We start from the raw sequence: 18,990 nt of genomic DNA on the forward strand, positions 1-18,990 counted from the left end.
ACTATGGAACAGCTACATTGAGATAAATTCAATCACACCAAACGTACCTCCAACACTCCTCTGGTCATAGATATGGTGGCACTGCCACCTAGTCACAGGCACCATCACAACAGCTTGGTTACCTGCACATACAATGTACACTCTACAGACAACATCCACAGTTTGTGTTGTGCACTTACCAAGAAAAGGGATAGGTATAGGGCTATCCATAAAGCCATGAGGTCTGTTTCTGTGAATGGCAAGCTCCAGAATGACTGACTAACTGACCGACCAACTATGTGTGTGAGCGAGTGAGTGTGTATGAGTGTGTGTGTGTGTGAGAGAGAGTGTGGGAGCATGTGTGTGTGTGCCCAGATTGCCCTCTACTCTCAACGGAGGTACTGAAGCCCCCTTAATTGTTCAATCAGTAAAAATAGTCTCTCCAATCAGAGATTGGGGATTGGCTCTCTGGAGCTGTGGCTCACCTTCACCTAACCTTCACCAACAGGAGACAACCAACAGAACCAAGTATTTGGGCATGTAGTTGCCCCTCTCTTTTTTAAGCCCCCATTGAGTTTAAAAAAACAAATCGATTGTTATTGTTGTGTATGTAGTCTGTGAAACGAGCATGTAGTGGTGTTACATTTAACAGTCTCTGAGTTAAATGTACACAAGTGAATTTGCTGTGTACCTTTCACACACAACTGTTTCCTGCAATATCATATCAAGTGTAAGTATCCACTGTACATGGACAATGGACCATTTCCGAGAAGTAATAGCAAAAAGGTAGAAACTGGCCCATTGCATGCACTTACATTATACAACACTCACGATTGCGATGAGATTAACAACCCAGGGATCTACCACCTCTCAGACTTGCGTTCAATGAGAATGAAAGAGCTATAACGCAGATTTCTATGGTCCCGTGTGGCTCAGTTGGTAGAGCACGGCGGGTTCAATTCCCACAGGGTACCAGTATAGAAAAAGTATGAAAATGTATGCACTACCTATTGTAAGTCGCTTTGGATAAGAGCTTCTGTTAAAATGTACACTGGGGTTGCCCAAAAAGTTAAATATTGCAGCTTTAATTTGCAATACAAGAGCGCGGTAATAACAGTAAAGCAGTAGAAATGAGACCACTGGACGAAGTTTACAGTCCATGTCTGAGAGAATATAAATGCAGAACAGTGAGCAACAGTAACATTAGGTTTAGGGTGGGATGGCTTTCCAATTAATTCAGGGTACGTTTTTGAGTAAGTCAAAGTTGTACACTCTTTTGAAAGAGGCAGTCTGAGACGTCCTATTTGAAGCCCAAATATATCATACCTTGACTAAAATTAAGACTTAATTTGCTTAATGATAATGTACCTTACACAACATGAAATGTCACCAACAGATTTAATTTGACAACAGACTGTGAAATAGCTGTTTGATGATGTAATCTTGCCATCAGTAGGCTTACGTTGAGTTTCAACCAATAAAGGGTGATAGGTTCCCAGCAGTTCTCAGTCAGTCAAGCAAATCAGAGTTAAGGAACTAAAATTTGTCTGAAATAGTAAACTGTTGAGAGCAGTTTATTTTATAAAGGTCAAATGTACCTCCTTTCTAACTGTCCAACGATTTTCTGTAGCACTTTAACAAATGACTTAATTGAACCCATAGCAACCAAGGGTCATCCATTAGTCCAGCAAAACAGAGTAAATCACCCTGAAGCACCTCTACTTGAGCACAAGCAATCTAGGGCAGTGTTTCTCCACCCATGCTACTCTATCTGGTGTTCAATAGGTAGACATTTTTTGAAATAGAGTGAAACAGGAAGGTGCTACCTGATAGTGTCAAATAAGAGCACACATTTTCGTGTTCTCATTGGACACGTTCAGTTAGATAGCACTTCCCCCATTTCAATCCATTTCAAAATGTTTTCTCCTTAATGAACACAACCAAGGTCCACTGTGAGTAAGCTGACATCACTATGTTTATTCAAATTGCATGCTGGTCACTGACACATCAAAGTTTGAGAAACACTGACTAAAAGGGACTTTTTGACCATGTGGGTTTGGAGAAAAACCTAGATAATGTTTATGACGCACCAAACAGAAGAAAAAGATCTAGGCGCAGTGAAACGGGGAGGAACTATCTGTACTTGTCCTATAAGAAATGCTCAGTGTTTTGCTACGGTGTGTCCTAAAGAACACTACCCTGTTGAGGCCACAGCACGCATACCTTTCCTGTTTATAGCACCGCTCAACAACCCAGACTCTGTAACCAAGAGGTCTCCTGTTTTTTTTTTGCGTTTATATCATTGGACGACAGAGTTATCACAATGTTTTCATCATCCTGTTTACATGTACGACATTCCAACACGTCCGACTGAATCAAACAAAGTTAGAGGAAAAATGTGTTTTAATGAAGCTTTTCCTTTTACACAAAGAGTGGTTTAACCACATAAATAGTGTACAGCAGGTAAAGAGTTTCAATGACCCAGTAAATGATTAATCATTGGTCTCCTGTGGAAGGAAGGGGTGCTCCAGTCATATCCTTGTCAGTTGCCTGCAGGAATCCAGTGTGTCGCAATGTTTACAAGCCTGGGCCTTGCTCTCAGGTGAGCGAGCAGCTGTTTTGTCAACATGAGGCGGCGATCGCCATTATGTGCAAAAATTCCACTGCGAAAGTAAAAAAACTTTTTTGATGTTGACAGTGCTGCAGGCTTTTCTTTTTCTTCTCAGCTTGGACATTGACTGTGTGTTGATATATAGTGCCTTCATACGTATTCACACCCATTGACTTTTTACACCTTTTATTGTGTTACAGCCTGAATTCGAAATGTATTCAATTTAGATTTTTTTTTATACTGGCCTACACACAATACCCCATAATGTCATAGTGGAATTATGTATGTGTTACGAATGTATTAAAAAGGAAAAGCTGAAATGTTTTGATTCAATAAGTATTCAACCCCTTTGTTATGGCAAGCCTAAATAAGTTAAGGAATAAACATTTACTTAACAAGTCACATAATAAGTTAAATGACGACCTCATCTCTGTACCCCACACATACAATAATCTGTTAGGTCCCTCAGTCGAGCAGTGAATATCAAAAACAGATTCAACCACAAAGACCAGGGAGGTTTTCCAATGCCTCACAAAGAAGAGCACCTATGAAAAAACAATGAAAAAAGCAGACATTGAATATCCCTTTGAGCATGATGAAGTAATTAATTATACTTTGGATGGTGTATCAATACACCCAGTTACTACAAAGATACAGACGTCTTTCACGCAGTTGCCACAGAGGAAGATAACCGCTCAGGGATTTCACCATGAGGCCAATTGTGAATTTGAAACATTTACAGAGTTTAATGGCTGTGATAGGAGAAAACTGAGGCTGGATCAACAACATTGTAGTTACTCCACAACTAATTGACAGAGTGAAAAGAAGGAATCCTGTACAGAATAAAAAATAGTCCAAAACATGCATCCTGGCACTAAACCCATCACACTCATCTCTGGACCTCGATGCCAGTTGCACTGAATATTTCATTATTGCCCTCTAATCAGGGATTGATTTAGACCTGGGACACCAGGTAGGTGCAATTAATTATCAGGTAGAACAGAAAAACAGCAGACCCCGTAGGGAGAGTTGAATACCCCTGCACTAAAGCAATAGTGCAAAACACGGTGAAGCAATACATTTTCTTTCCGATTACAAAGTGTTATGTTTTTGGGCTAATCCAATAGAACACATAACTGAGCACCACTCCACATATGTTCAAGCATAGTGGTGGCTGCATCATGTTATGGGTATGCTTGTAATCGGACTAGGGAGTGGAGCTAAGCACAGGCAAAATCCTAGAGGAAAACCTAGTTTTGTTGCACAATCCAGGTGTGAGACTTACCCAGAAAAACTCACAGCTGTATTTGCAGCCAACGGTAATTCTAACATGTATTAGCTTAGGGGGTTGAATACTTATCTAATGAAGATATATTTGTGTTTTATATTTCATTAACTTTTTACAAATGTTAGAATTTTTCTTCCACTTTGACATTAGATTATTTTGTGTATATTGACAAAAAAATTAAATGACAATTAAATCCATTTTAATCCCAGTTTGTAACAAAACAAACAAAACAAAACAAAACAAAAGGTGTAAAATTCAAGGGGTGTGAATACATTCTGAAAGCACCGAACTCGTGTTTAATTTTTTTTTTGTGTGTGTGTGTAGATCATTGAAAAAGAAAGACTATGAAATTAACGTTAATGCCACTTTGTAACAACAACATTTGAAAAAAGTCAATGCACTGTACATGTAGTAGTGTTAAAGGGAGTGACAGATGTACTGATGATGCATCTGGCAAAATAAATTACTTCCTTTTGGGGTGTTGCATGGACCACTGACTGTCAAAGCAAGGTGGATTTAACGGTTTTCCTTTAAAATGACAGTTGTGCCAATAGCCATGTACTGTGTATCTAGGGCAGTTTGACATTAGAAAAGTTTGACATGTTTCCAAATAATCGTCCCTCATTAACCCATTGGCCCGAATCCTTCGATGTTAGCAGATTGTAAGGCACACAAAATGGTGGACGCTCCACCACTACACTGACACTTCAGATCTGCAAACATTTTAAGGTAAGGGACAAGAGCAAGGGGAAGGGAGCAAATTGGGACTAGTGCTATCTATTCTAGTTGAGAGACACATACTTTCCTTCCATTAGAAAGGAATTTGTCAATTCATTAACACAACATCCAGGGATGTTAGCAGCCAAATAAAGTAGATTATGATTCCCTGGGTGTATCAAAAATAGGAACAATGAGAATTGAAAACCATCTTTAACCCTTAATAAGCCTAGTACTATAGTACAATGATGTATTAAGAACAATGCTATTTCATCAAGTACATTACTTTGTTTTCAAAATGAAATAAGGGCAAGATTAATACCCTGATGAAACAAATCCATGAGACTTAAAGGTTATACGGTGGAAAAAGCATCAGTTACTCTTTTCAAGATCTTAAAAAAAACGATTGAGGTAAAAACAGGAAATGTACCATTATACCACTGTCTACTTCATATCACAACATCTTTCTTCAGCCATTTGGATATACTGTAGTCGCCCACTTAATTTGCAGGCTAATATCCCATATTGGGCAGAGTAGGGATGGCCCGTCACTCCTCTAGGAATCCTCCACTAAGGCCCAGACCCAGTTTGAGCTGCCCTTTAAACCAGTCAGCTACACTGAAGACAACATTGGACCATAGAAGACCCATCTGTGTCTTTATGTGTCTCTCTACATCCACTTGTAGAGACACTCCCACAACGGCCTTGCTTGCCTCAGGTCTTGATTCAGGCCTTGAGCATCTCCTGGGCGTCCGAGCCCTTGGTGGTCTCCTTCTCCTCAGAGGTCTGCGGCGTGGTGCCCGTGTCCTGGGCTGAGCTGAGGGGCCGGGCGTTGGCCCTGGACGAGCGCTGGCGCCGGGTGCCATTGCCCACGCAGCGAAGCAGGTTCTTGAAGGTGGTCCACATCTCGTCATCCTTGTAGGAGTAGATGACAGGGTTCATGACCGAGTTGAGTACTGCCAGCAGGAGGAGCCAGCGCTTAAAGAGCATCACCTCGCACTGCTGGCAATGGAGGCCGTCTAGCAGCAGCACCACCAGGCCCGGCGTCCAGCAGATCACAAATGCCCCTGTAATGAAAGACAATATTAAAGATGATAAAATATATTATATTATTTCAAAATATTTTAGATATATCCAAAAGCATTAGAGATTAGATCAATAGATTAGAGATTATTATAAATATAATATATACTATTTGCCAGAGTCACACTGGACTTATTACACAACTCTCCTTCCCTGGCAATAGATAACAGTAAAACTCCAGCCAACATGTTTATTAAGGTCAAAAGTTGTTGATATCTTTATCATCATTAGAGATGAGATTATTAGAAATATTAGAGACATCTCCAATGTTATTACAGATTATTTTATCAAACCTAATGTAATGGTAAATCTAAGCGTTGGCGGTAGCGCTACAGGTCCCTGGGTGGGTCAGAAATATTAGTGCTATTTTCACAGCAGTTATTATGAGCGCAAAAGCTGGTGGTGGCACGAAAGGGATGGGTTTTGATGCATAAACAAGTTGTAGGTGTGACCAGGGCTTGGACAGTCACTGGCCAATCAAGGCATTCCATGGCTTAATATTGCATGTGTTAGTCTTTTTGTTGTCATAAACTCCAATTTGGCTGTATTATCAATTGTGGATTGATAATACAGTTTAGGAAATAAGGGTAAGATTAAAGTATTAAGTATTAAATAGCATGGGCTACAGTAACAAGTGATAGCAACAGTAGAAAAAAACACATCCAATGTTTGCTCAATATGTTTTGAGTGTTGACAGTCAGCATTGTTGTAATTGGATTCAAAGAGTATTGGCCTTTAAGCACTGCGCTAAATTGTATTGTATGTTCTCAAGAAGCAAGATATAGCCTAGAGACCTACCGTTGATATGGTGTTATAGGACTGAAAATGTGAATAGCCTGTGTTTGGAGGAGCGCACCTTTGGTAACCAGACAAGAGGCACTGGGGATAGATCCAAGCAGAATGGAGTATGCCCTGCAGGGAGGCCTATATGAATTGAGAATAATGCAAACGCATGAAAGCCTCATGGGTAGACCATTTAGAAACCTTTTTTATGGATAGGCTACTTGGCTAATTCATTCCAGGATAAGAAAGACACCAAATTCTATTTTAATAAAGCTTTGGCGATTAACTCCAGATGAAAATAGAGCCCTAGATGTATTAGAGATATCTCTTTCGGAGATCTGTTTACTTTATTTCAACAGGTCAGGTGACTGAAAAATCATTCTCATTCAGTGTCAGCTATGACTGAAACATAATCGTTCTGTGTGAAATGGTCACTGTAAACAGGAGCCATACCAATTTTTTTGATTTTGATTGGTTGGACTTGAGCAACAGCTTATCGTACTGAAGACGGCTGTTGAACTTGGGTGCATAGATTGAAAGAGATAATTAATGCTTGATTCAAGTTAGAAAAGAGGCAATGAGGGATAGGATGCTACACCACCTCAGACTTTAGGTGTGTCCCAATAATATCTCCTTTCTCCTGAGGTGTGCACTCATTCACTACTTCTCACAAATCTAAAAGTATTAGAGTGGTGGAGGCACGGGCTAGTGGATGTTTCTACCATATTTCTTATACCAGTCATTTTCTATTCAAATCACTGAAGGGAAGTGAACAAGTGCACACTTTGGGAAGAATGAGAGATAATTGAGACACCGCTTCTGTCACTACACTGGAGACAAAAGCAAGAGCTTCCTAAGTTATGATGGCTTGCCAATGAATACCGTCTGAGGAAAGCAGGTATAAGTTAGAGGAACACCGACGGACCAAAGACTCTAGAAGGAAGAACATTATAATGTTCAATCTTTGTGTCTCAGACACTACACTCAATGTTTGTCTGAATTTTCATTCGACGTGAAATCCCAACCAGTATCTAGGCTAGTCACCGACAGCAGAGCGTGTTGCGGCAAGATTAAGGGATTTCAGGGAGCTTTTCTTGGACATGTAGCAGCTTGTCCGTCCTGCCAATACCTCTCCAGAACCCTGCTTCAGCTCAGTAGAACAAAAACAACAATTGTGTTCTCCACAAGAGAGAAGAGAGGGAGGGAATATGAACCACACCTTCTCTCTCAAAAATACAAGGTCACCAACTAAAATTACAAGGAGCAGGCAGAAAGAAATGGTGGGGTTCCGTGGGTGTTTCATATGAAATGTTTAAAAAAACAACAAAACATCTGGGTTGGGAAGCGGGCATGTTTCTAGCACATGTGAGCTTTCAGTTGAGCAGCATTCATTAACCTCTGAAATATATGGCAGGTTATACATCAAGGGAAGCAGAATGAGTCAAGATTTTTCTCTGCAGTTCTGTTTGCTTCAGTCTAAATCCATAAATGGTCCCACATATTACAGTGAAATGGCTATCATGAATGTTAGCCTTCTTCCTTTCCACAGAAACACAAGGATGATGAATCAAAGCATAGGGGTTGAGCTTATGCACGTGTGCCTAAATAGCTACCATCAAGCACAATCAGGTCCCAATCTCGGTGTGATTTTTTTTAGATGATTTTACAGCTACCTGTAAAATCCTAATGCTCCTCAAAATCTTTAGTCAAATATCACATATTGTGTATGCCACCTGGCTAGCTGTTTATATCTGTCATGAGAGATGACTGTAACCATAACAGTGTAGAAAACACTTTAGCGTCCAATGCAGCCATTTTGATCTCAATATCAAATCATTTCTGGGTAACAATTAAGTACCTCACTGTGATTGTTTTCAATTAAAATGGTCAAAAAGAAATAACAGTAAAACTCCAGCAAACATGTTTAACAAGGTCAAAGGTGATGCCAAATCTCCCTGCATTCTCCTTCCACCATTTCCTAAATGATAGATGTTAGTGATATTGGAGATATACAGTGCCTTCAACAAGTACATTTAACATTTACATTTAAGTCATTTAGCAGACGCTCTTATCCAGAGCGACTTACAAATTGGTGCATTCACCTTATGACATCCAGTGGTTATTCACACCTCTTGACTTTTTTGTTGTTGTGTTACAGCCTGAATTTAAAATTGCTTACATTTAGATTTGTTGTCACTGGCATATACACAATATCCCATAATGTCAAAGGGAATTATGTTTATTTTTTATACAAATTAATTTTAAAAAAGTGGAGTCAATAAGTATTCAACTCCTTTGTTATGGCATGCCTAAATACATTCAGGAGTAAAAATGTGCTTAACAAGTCACATAATACGTTACATGGACTATGTGCAACAATAGCGTTTAACATGATTTTTTAATGACTACCTCGTCTCTGTACCCCACACATACAACTATCTGTAAGGTTCCTCAGTTGAGCAGTGAATTTCAAACACAGATTCAACCACAAAGACCAGGGAAGTTTTGCAATGCCTCGCAAAGGAGAGCACATATGGTGCATATAGAAAGTATTGACTCAGGGGTGTGAATACTAATGTAAATTAGAAATTTCTGTATTTCATATTCAATACATTTGCAAAAACAAAAATACAAAAACATGCTTTCACTTTGTCATCGGTGAGAATAAAAATTTTAAAAAACATTTTGAATTCAAGCTGTAACACAACAAATATGGAATAAGTTAAGGGGTATGAATACTTTATGAAGGCACGGTATCTCTTCGAGATGAATTTACTTTATTTCAAAGTAAAGTTTTTACACACTTCATGTATTTACTGTATGGTAGTCAAGGCTCATCCTATATAACTATTGCTATACACACCTTTCCTATTCATATACCGTTCATATTTTATATTTGAGATTTGTCAAAGTAGCCACCCTTTGCCTTGACAGCTTTGCACACTCTTTGCATTCTCTCAACCAGCTTCATGGGGTAGTCACATGGAATGCATTTCAATTAACAAGTGTGCCTTGTTAAAAGTTAATTTGTGGAATTTCTTTCCTTCTTAATGTGTTTGAGCCAATCAGTTGTGTTGTGACAAGGTAGGGATGGTATACAGAAGACAGCCCAATTTGTTAAAAGATCAAGTCCATATGACGGCAAGAACAACTCAAGTAAGCAAATGACAGTTCATCACAGTTCATCATTATATACTGACATGAAGGTCAGTATATCCGGAAAATGTCAATAACTTCAAACGTTTTTTCAAGTGTAGTCGCAAAAACCATCAAGCGCTATGATGAAACTGGCTCTCATGAGGACCACCACAGGAAAGAAAGACCCAGAGTTACCTCTGCTGCAGAGGATAAGTTCATTAGAGTTATCAGCCTCAGAAATTGCAGCCCAAATAAATGCTTCAAAGAGTACTTCAACTAACAGATACATCTCAACATCAACTTTTCAGATGAGACTGTGTGAATCAGGCCTTCATGTTCGAATTGCTGCAAAGAAACCACTACTAAAGGACACCAATAAAAATAAGATACTTGCTTGGGCCAAGAAACACAAGCAATTGACATTAGATCGGCGGAAATCTGTCCAAAGTTGAGATTTTTGGATCCAACCGCCGTGTCTTTCTAAAATGCACAGTAGGTGAACGGATGATCTCTGCATGTGTGGTTCACACCGTGAAGCATGGAGGAGGTGGTGTGGGGGTGCTTTGCTGGTGACACTGTCAGTGATTTATTTAGAATTCATGGCACACTTAACCAGAACAGCTACCACAGCATTCTGCAGCGATATGCCAACCCATCTGGTTTGCGCTTAGTGGGACTTCCGGCTTCAACTGCATATATATAGTGCATTTGAAATTATTAAGACCACTTGAATTTTTCCACATTTTGTTACGTTAGTCTTTTTCTAAAATTGATTAAATTGTTTATGGCAATTAACCGAAAGGTATGGCAATTAACCGAAAGGTTGCTGTATCGAATCCCCGAGCTGACAAGGTAAGAATCTTCCGTTCTGCCCCTGAACAAGGCAGTTAACCCACTGTTATTTTTGACTTAAAATTGTCTTGAAGACAAATGGCAAAACCTAAATTGTTCTTTAGCAATGATCAAGATCCAATTAGACAGAACTTGCAGAATTTTGAAAAAAATAATGGGCAAATTTCTAACATGCATTGACTCAGGGGGTTGAATACTTATCTAATCAGGATATATTAGCACATTTTTTCCCAAAATATTTTACCACTTTGACATTACAGAGTATTTTGTGTAGATCGTTGACAAAAATGACAATTTAATCCCACTTTGTAACAACAAAATGTGGAAAACGTAAAGGGTTGTGAATACTTTCTGAAGGTACTGTATGTATGAATTGATATCTAGATGGTTATCAATAAAAGTTATTTATTGTGTAGGCTGCTATCCTACTTGAAATAAAATAATGTGGGTGATTTTTTGTTGTTTGTTGTCAAGTTAGCTATTGCCGGTGACACAACTGTGGTACATCTGCCCAGTAGGAAGCACCTGGCGTAGCGGTCTAAGGCACTGCATCTCAGTGCTAGCCGCGTCACTACAGATCCTGGTTGAATCCCAGGCTGTATCACAACCGGCCGTGATCGGGAGTCCCATAGGGCAGCGCACAATTGGCCCAGCGTTGTCCTGGTTAGGGGAGGGTTTGTCCGGAGTAGGCCGTCATTGTAAAATAAGAATTTGTTCTTAACCTCTCTAGGATAGGGGACACTAGCGTCCCACTTGGCCAAAACCAGGGAAAATACAGATTCATGCAAATTCAAATAAAATTATATAAAAATCTAACTTTCATTAAATCACACATGTAAGATACTACATTAAAGCTACACTCGTTGTGAATCCAGCCAACATGTCATATTTTAAAAAGGCTTTTCGGCGAAAGCATAAGAAGCTATTATCTGATGATAGCACAACAGTAAACAAAGAGAATAGCATATTTCAACCCTGCAGGCGCTACACAAAACGCAGAAATAAAATATAAATCATGCCTTACCTTTGATGAGCTTCTTTTGTTGGCACTCCAATATGTCCCATAAACATCACAATTGGTCCTTTTGTTCGATTAATTCCGTCCTTTATATCGAAATAGTCCATTTATTTGGTGCGTTTGATCCAGAAAAAAAAGCTTCCAATTTGCGCAACGTCACTACAAAATATTTCAAAAGTTAACTGTAAACTTTGCCTAAACATTTCAAAGTACTTTTGTAATACAACTTTAGGTATTTTTAAACGTTAATAATCGATCAAATTGAAGACGGGTCTATCTGTGTTCAATACAGGAAGACAACAAACCAACGCTACTTTTCAAGTCTTGCGCAACTCTCAACAGTGTTACCCAGTTCCAAGATGGCCGTGCTTCTTCATTTCACAAAGGAATAACCTCAACCATTTTCCAAAGACTGGTGACATCCAGTGGAAGCGGTAGGAACTGCAAACTAGTGCCTTATAAATATAGTTCCCTAATGAAAACACATTGAATAGACAGTGACCCCCCCCAAAAAAAAAATCTGAATGGTTAGTCCTCGGGGTTTTGCCTGCTACGTAAGTTCTGTTATACTCACAGACATGATTCAAACAGTTTTAGAAACTTCAGTGTTTTCTATCCAAATCTACTAATAATATGCATATCTAATATTCTTGGCATGAGTAGCAGGAAGGTGAAATTGGGCACGCTACCTATCCAAAAGTGAAAATGATGCCCCCTATACCTTAAGAAGTTTTAACTGACTTGCCTAGTTAAATAACAATAAATAAAGGTCGGCAGGCACGTCAATACAACACTGGTGTGCTAGTCGCCGGCTTATTGACTCGTCGTCCAAGTCCAATCAGCCATGCAAAACGGCCTTGAGTGGCAACAAATATTATGCCCAGTTTGCGGATTTGCTTTTGTACACCCACTCTTCTCAACACACCCACCCGCCCCTGGGGCCTCATTTATAAACGTTGAGTACAAAATATACTCCAAAACATGCATGCATCAGTTTTCAGGCAAAAGTTGGCATTTATAACCAAACTTGATGTGAGAATTTGTTTAGCTACCTGCAAACTTTAGTTCCCGCAAAAGTTCAGACCATGCATAAACAGTTTCTAGTGGTTGAAGTATTGCAATACAAGCAGGCAAGTAGCCTAGTTTTTTGTGCAAATTAGGGATATGATTACACAGTTATTCATAACAAAAGGTAAATATAATAACAAGATGCAATCATTTGCCGTTAGTGAGAAGAGAAAATATTGTTTTTTGCATCTTTGCGTCTTTGAAATAGTTAGAAATAGGCATATATTTCCTACTTAATTTCCATGACAGAATACATTCATCACCCTTACTGAATGTGATGGCTTCATATTTTCAAAGTAGCCTTAGGCCTACAATGTCCCATCTCTCATTTCATTGGACCCACTTTACAGTTGTAAATATTTTAACAATTTAAAGTATTTTTCTCTATGCGAACAGACCTTTTCCGTTGAGTTTTTTTTAGGCTACTGTACTTCTGAATAGCCTACTGTCATTTCAAATGTCTCAAGTAAACAATATTAAATTTATAAACATAATAGGCCTACAAAATACATCTTTTTTATAACCATTGCAGAATAAATTCCTCACCACCTTTTCTGACATTGATGGGTTCATATTCCTGAAGAAGCTTTAGCCTACAACAAATTGCCTTGTGCATCTCTCTTTGAATTGTGCCTACTGCCTAAAATACTTGAAATAATAGCCTCTCTATCCGAATGGGAGCGTGGTTTATAATATACAGTATACATTTTACAGATGAACAGACAGTTGATCTTTTGCTTTGAAGTGTGTAGGCTACCACTGCAAGTAGGCCTACTGTTTTTTTTTATTATTCGTTTTTATACAGTAGACATACTAACAAGACAATGTTTCAGAATTCGCAGGCAGTGCAGCATATTTAGGTTCGGGGAAAAAGTAAATGGAAATCATTATTGAAATCAAACCATCTGTTTTCAGGTCCACAACAATTTGCAATAGTTTTTTTCTTTCAGAAACTGTCAGATATAGCATATGTCCCTGTAAAGGTTTTAAACATTCTGCCAACACCTGCAGACATTTTTATCAAGTTCACAATTGCTAGTTCCTTTAGAAACTGCCTTGGCCTAATTCCAATACTTCCAAAGTATACAGCAAATAAGGGCATTATTGTCACCATAAAAGGTGAATGATGGGCGTTTTTCAGGTGGAGTTTTCACCATGGATCTGATTGATTACAGGAAACATGCTTATTTATTATTTAAGTTTATAGCCATCAATATTTTTGTACGTGCGCACACAATATTTAGTGTGAAATGTATACAGCGGTTATAAATGAGGCCCCAGAAAAAGTCTGGACAGGTTTATCCAGTCACTAATTCAGTGTTAGTCAACACAAAAGAACATATTTCTATTCACCTGAAACATGAGCTAACAAGAGCTGTTTTCTTCCTCGTACAGCCCCAGTAATATGCTTGAGTACTTGTTTCTTAACCTCCAATTCCATTCCTCACTTTCTCTCATACTTCTCCCGTGTTCTTATCTTTGTCACACAGGATAATGCTTTCACATGAACATTTTAGGCATATTTAGAAGCTTGTTACGTTTTTTCTACCAGTTTGCTGCCTACTGTATTCCCAACTGAGATACTGACAATAGAGTTTTTATTTTTCAATCTCGAGTGGACTTTCTGCATCACAATGTTATCGAACAACAACTCACAGATGGAATGTGGAGAATTGCATCAATTCTTCCAAATTGCTCTAGGATAGAGACAATTGTATCATGACAAAAGTGATTGGGTAACACACAACGTCAAATGACCCCTGCCTATAATGTGGGAAAATTCCAGCAGGCTCAAAATAATACAATGAGACACCCTCCCTAGCGTCTCGAGTCTTTCACCTCAGAGTAACGTAACGGTAGGCTTGACTTGAAACTTGAAGACATAAGAGCACGACAGCTAGTTTAATGGGGACAATTGCATCTGAAAGCAATTGCACGCTGCCTGAAAAACCCCTGAAAGTATAGGTTCTTTTTGGGGGTTCTTCTGAGAAAGCCGCAGACCGTGCAGTCTTGGGCGGTTTCGGCTGAGATGCCTGGCAGCCTAACCAGTGTGTGACTGTGTGTGTCCTTGTGCGAGAGATAATTACATAGAGCAGTCTTGAAGACACTCTGTACAGAGAGCGAGGCAGCTTCCTCCACGCCTATCTGGGGGGCGATTCATCTGGCAGGAGGACATCATATAAGAAAACACTCCTTCTAGCACAACATAGAGCTGTAAATATGCTATCTGGAACATACAAAAAGTTAATGTTTAGAAAATTCAGCAGCACCTACTGGCTGAGTTGATAACAATCAAACTCGTCTGACCTGTACTGAGGAGCCATGCTAAGGAGAGGGTGGGTGTGCTCAACTATTGTCTTAAGTGCAACATATCCTGTTCCGACACACCTACCAGCAGAGGCCCGCATTATCTTATCTGGGATGTGCATGCTCATGTGCAAATGTGTATGTTTAGGACCGCACATTTATGGTATGTTTGCTATTCACACACATGTTGAAAACAAGCCCTTGTAGACTGATCTGCACATTTTTTTTACCTTAATTTATGCAGGAATTTGAGGTCATTCAGTTCAGAATATATTTTTTACAGGGGAGACCTGGGCCCTGATTCCCAAGAGCATCTTAAGGCTAAGTTCATTGTTGGAACCTTCGTAGGAGCTTTGTTAACAGCTAATTGCATCGTTAGATGCTTTTTGCCCTCCCGCGTCACTTTATAGAGAAGATCTCCGCTATATATGTATATCGTTGTATATCATTGTATTTTACATTTGTGTGACTGGTCTTGTCTATCAGTGCATTGGTGTTTTGTTACTTGTCGTGTTTTATGCTTTTGTGTGGACCCCTGGAAGAATATATGCTGCTTCGGCAAAAGCATTTGGGGATCCGAATAAACTAAACTAAACTTAGAATCAAGATGTTTGTCCATCTGTCTGTGACCACCGATAACTACAAAAACAAAGTTGTGAATGTCTTTGCAATTATTACAAACAAGCAAAGGATAAAAATACGCTTGAAATTAAAACTGAGATCACTGCATTAAAAGATAAATACAGTATAGGCTACATATACCTATATATTTAAATCATATTGAAATACATTATGTTCAATCAATTGAGTTATATTTCGCTAATAGGCTACTGTAATATTTCATTATGTGGGTAAGCATTAGAATAATCCAACTCAATATTTGCAGCCACATAGGTGGTAATATCACTCTAGGAGTTGATCCGTCATCAGTATTTTGAATAATTATAATGTTAAGGTAAGATTTGACTAGAGAAAGCTGATTAGAGAGCAGCTCTGCCTTTCTTTCGACCCTATCAGTATCGACACATGCTCTAACCATGTTAGTTGAAATGACTTTTCTTTGTTAGTGATTTAGACATGTGCACAGATGAGTGATCCTAAGTGGAGAACCATGTTATTAAGCGGAGACAGATCAGAGCAAATTATATGCTTCTGTGCTGAATAAAGTGCTAAGTAACTGCAGCCCAAGTTGAAGACTTGAGGTTCATGGTACAACCGTCCACTTTTTAAACCAACACCCAGGTCAAACAAAGATTACTTTAAAAAATGGTGTCAATATCAGTCAAATTATATCACTATGTGGGATATATTGAAGTGTTTTTTTAAAGGCCTTTTTGCATTTTGCTCAAACCTCAATTGAGTTAATTTAATCAGGATTTTCCCCACTATCTTGGAAATGTAAATTACAATCCACTGTTGTCAGCAACAATGCTTTCCCTACCTTTCTCCACACTCAACCAGCTAAATAACCTTTGAGACAAGCTTGTGAGTGTGTCTAACTGCTTATGAGGAAAGTCCTTTAAGATCCAATGAAATGATCAAATGTTCTGCTACTTAAGAGCACAGAGTACTAGTGCTACTCAGACATTAGGAAGGACTACATTTCCGAACAGTGAAATTCTGATGGGTCCAATCAAGGACTTTTTTTTAATGTAGTCCTTCATAAAGGGCTCAGTACTACTCAGAAACACATTTGAAGTTCCCACATTGACACAATGTGAGAGGAATCCGATGGCCTCAAGCCTACCTAACACAGTCATGACTGTCTTGATGAGCTTGATGGGTGTCCTCTTGCGGTTGATGGAGCCGCTGGTGTGCGGGCTGAGCACCGCCGTTTTCCTCTTGACGTAGGTGTAAATCCGCAGGTAGATGGACACCATGACCAGGAACAAAACCAGGTTGGACACGGACCAGAAAATCACGTAGCTCCGGCTGAAGATGGGCGCCAGCTGGGAACAGTCCTGAAGGTTGCAGATGCAGTTCCACCCCAGGCTGGGCACGGTGCCCATGAAGATAGAAATGGCCCACACCAGCACGATGAGCAGGGTCACCCGCCGCTTGGTCAAGTTACTGTGGACCTTCCAGTTCATCACAGAGATGTAGCGCTCCAAGGCGATCACTAGCAAGTTCGCCAGAGAGGCTGAGAGACTGGTGTCCAGAAGCCCTTGACGAATGAAATAGCCCCTCACGGTTAGTTTCCTGGACACCGTCCCGGTGTTGAACATGAGGTATACGTAGGCTATTCCAGCGAGGAAGTCTGAAGCGGCCAGGTTGGCAAGGAGATAGTAGAACGGGTAGTGGAACCTCTTGTTGGTGATGATGGCGGCAATGACCATGGCGTTGGACACCAGGATAAAGCAGCAGAAGAGGGAGCCTACAACTTGGACCAGAATGAGCTGTGTGGAGTTCCAGTCGTCTTTGGTCTGGTTGCTGTTGTTGTAGAAGAAGCTCATTGGCTCGTCATGGTAGCATTTGTTCTGGCTGGCCATCTTGAGTGAAAGGCTGCTGACGAGAGTTGACAAGAGATATAAAGAGAGAAAAAAATAAGCATTATTTATTGGTTTCTCTTTAACATTCTAACAAATATCAACCTTTTGGAGTCCATGGTAGGTCTACACAGTATAACTATATGGGCTAATTTAGTGCAAGGACGGTAATGAGAACTCCAGACCAAAAATTCGAATAAACCCATTATTTGTACCGTGCCAATTTTCCCAAGGCCAAATAACTCCTGAACTGAGAAAGATTAAATTACCCAACTTTAAAGGGCAATCAACATGTCAAACACCCATTTTACTGGAAACAGCTGCATAAATCACTGGTTAATCACACATTTTCTCATTACAGTGGTATAGTGAGATAAGGATAAAGACATTCTGAGCTTCAACTATGAAGATATTTTCCAACAGTATAGGCTATGGACTCTGCCAAAACCAATTAGGTATGACTTTTACAGATATCATGGATACAATCTCTTCCATATAACAACTTACAGGAACAGACTTTATTCCCATTATTTTCTAATGACTATGTATCATGCAATTTGTGAAACAACCTATTTTAGTATGACAGGAAGCTTCAGAATAAAATACCAAAGTACAATCAATGGAGAGAAATGTTTTGCCATGTAATTCAATGTTCCTATGGAATGTCTAGTTATTTATAAAAATAATAAAAATAGTGTAGCCATAAATGCTTCGCCTTTCAACACTTAAAATGTAGACCTCTATGGTTACGATAAGGAATTTCCAAATGCAAAAAAGTCATATTATTTGCTGTTGAAAGACAGTAATAGATCATCTTATAGATCATGCCGGAAATGATATGCAAATGTACGCTAAACATAACATTTAAGAAAACTGACTTACCATGTGAAGTTTACCTGTGCAAATATTTTCTATCGAATCCTTTGCGTAAACGGAATTTCTCATTCGTTCTGCTACTCATTTCATGAATGTCCTCCTTCATTCTACCGGGGCAACTTTACAGGAGAAGGTGACAGCCGTGAGTGAAGGGAATGAGGGAGAAAAGTTCGAGGCAAGAGTAGTCTGACGTAGAGGGTGTGTGACACAGCACAGCTTCTCATATCTCGACTCCACTGGCTGCAGTAAAAATAATTCCTCTGTATGTGCGTGGTTCACCACATGGGGCCATGAGCTAAAACAATTATCCTACATGCCTATGTTAGAAAATGATATTCAATGGTGAAGGTCTGGGTTAAAAAAGTATACGTTAAAAAAGACAAATAAAAAAATCCATAGCTAGAATACCTGTTGGTGGTTGGTTTAGTTAGTGTATTCACACAACCTCAAAACCATCCAGAGGAGATCTACATTCCAGCAGGAAAAACACTGAATAGATTACACATCAGTAATAGAGTCTTACGTATAAACACCACCCCCACCTCAGGGCAAATGCCACTGCCAAATACTAACCAGCCACTCATGAGGCAATACAACCACTAAAACAACCGTCATAAGAATAAGGAAATAAGATAAAGGTAATTGAAGGTTGGTATTTCACTTCAACATCATGTATTATGTCTATTTCACTACAGACCACCTATGGAAAATGATTCATTTGATTCTTCTCTTTTTGACTCTTGACATATACTCCCTGATGAGCTTTCCTGAAGTGCCAAAGACG

The 18,990-nt window shown here is 39.3% G+C and overlaps 1 protein-coding gene across 2 annotated transcripts; it reads right to left on the minus strand.

Moving 5' to 3' along the window:
• Positions 1-2,364: 2,364 nt before the first annotated feature.
• lpar3 (lysophosphatidic acid receptor 3) lies at positions 2,365-18,681 on the minus strand. 2 transcript variants are annotated; one of them, XM_029677066.2, is made up of 3 exons: positions 18,213-18,681; positions 16,592-17,349; positions 2,365-5,662 (listed from the first exon to the last, which is right to left on the minus strand). In XM_029677066.2, the coding sequence occupies exons 2-3, from the start codon at positions 17,331-17,333 to the stop codon at positions 5,322-5,324; spliced, it is 1,083 nt and encodes a 360-aa protein (XP_029532926.1). In that variant the 5' UTR covers positions 17,334-17,349; positions 18,213-18,681; the 3' UTR covers positions 2,365-5,321. The 2 variants fall into 2 exon arrangements, with proteins under 2 accessions (XP_029532926.1, XP_029532925.1); XM_029677065.2 differs by having other exon boundaries at positions 16,592-17,346; positions 18,213-18,680.
• Positions 18,682-18,990: the final 309 nt, after the last annotated feature.

Source organism: Oncorhynchus nerka, linkage group LG13 (assembly GCF_034236695.1).
Source record: "Oncorhynchus nerka isolate Pitt River linkage group LG13, Oner_Uvic_2.0, whole genome shotgun sequence".
NCBI classification, from domain to species: Eukaryota; Metazoa; Chordata; class Actinopteri; order Salmoniformes; family Salmonidae; genus Oncorhynchus; species Oncorhynchus nerka.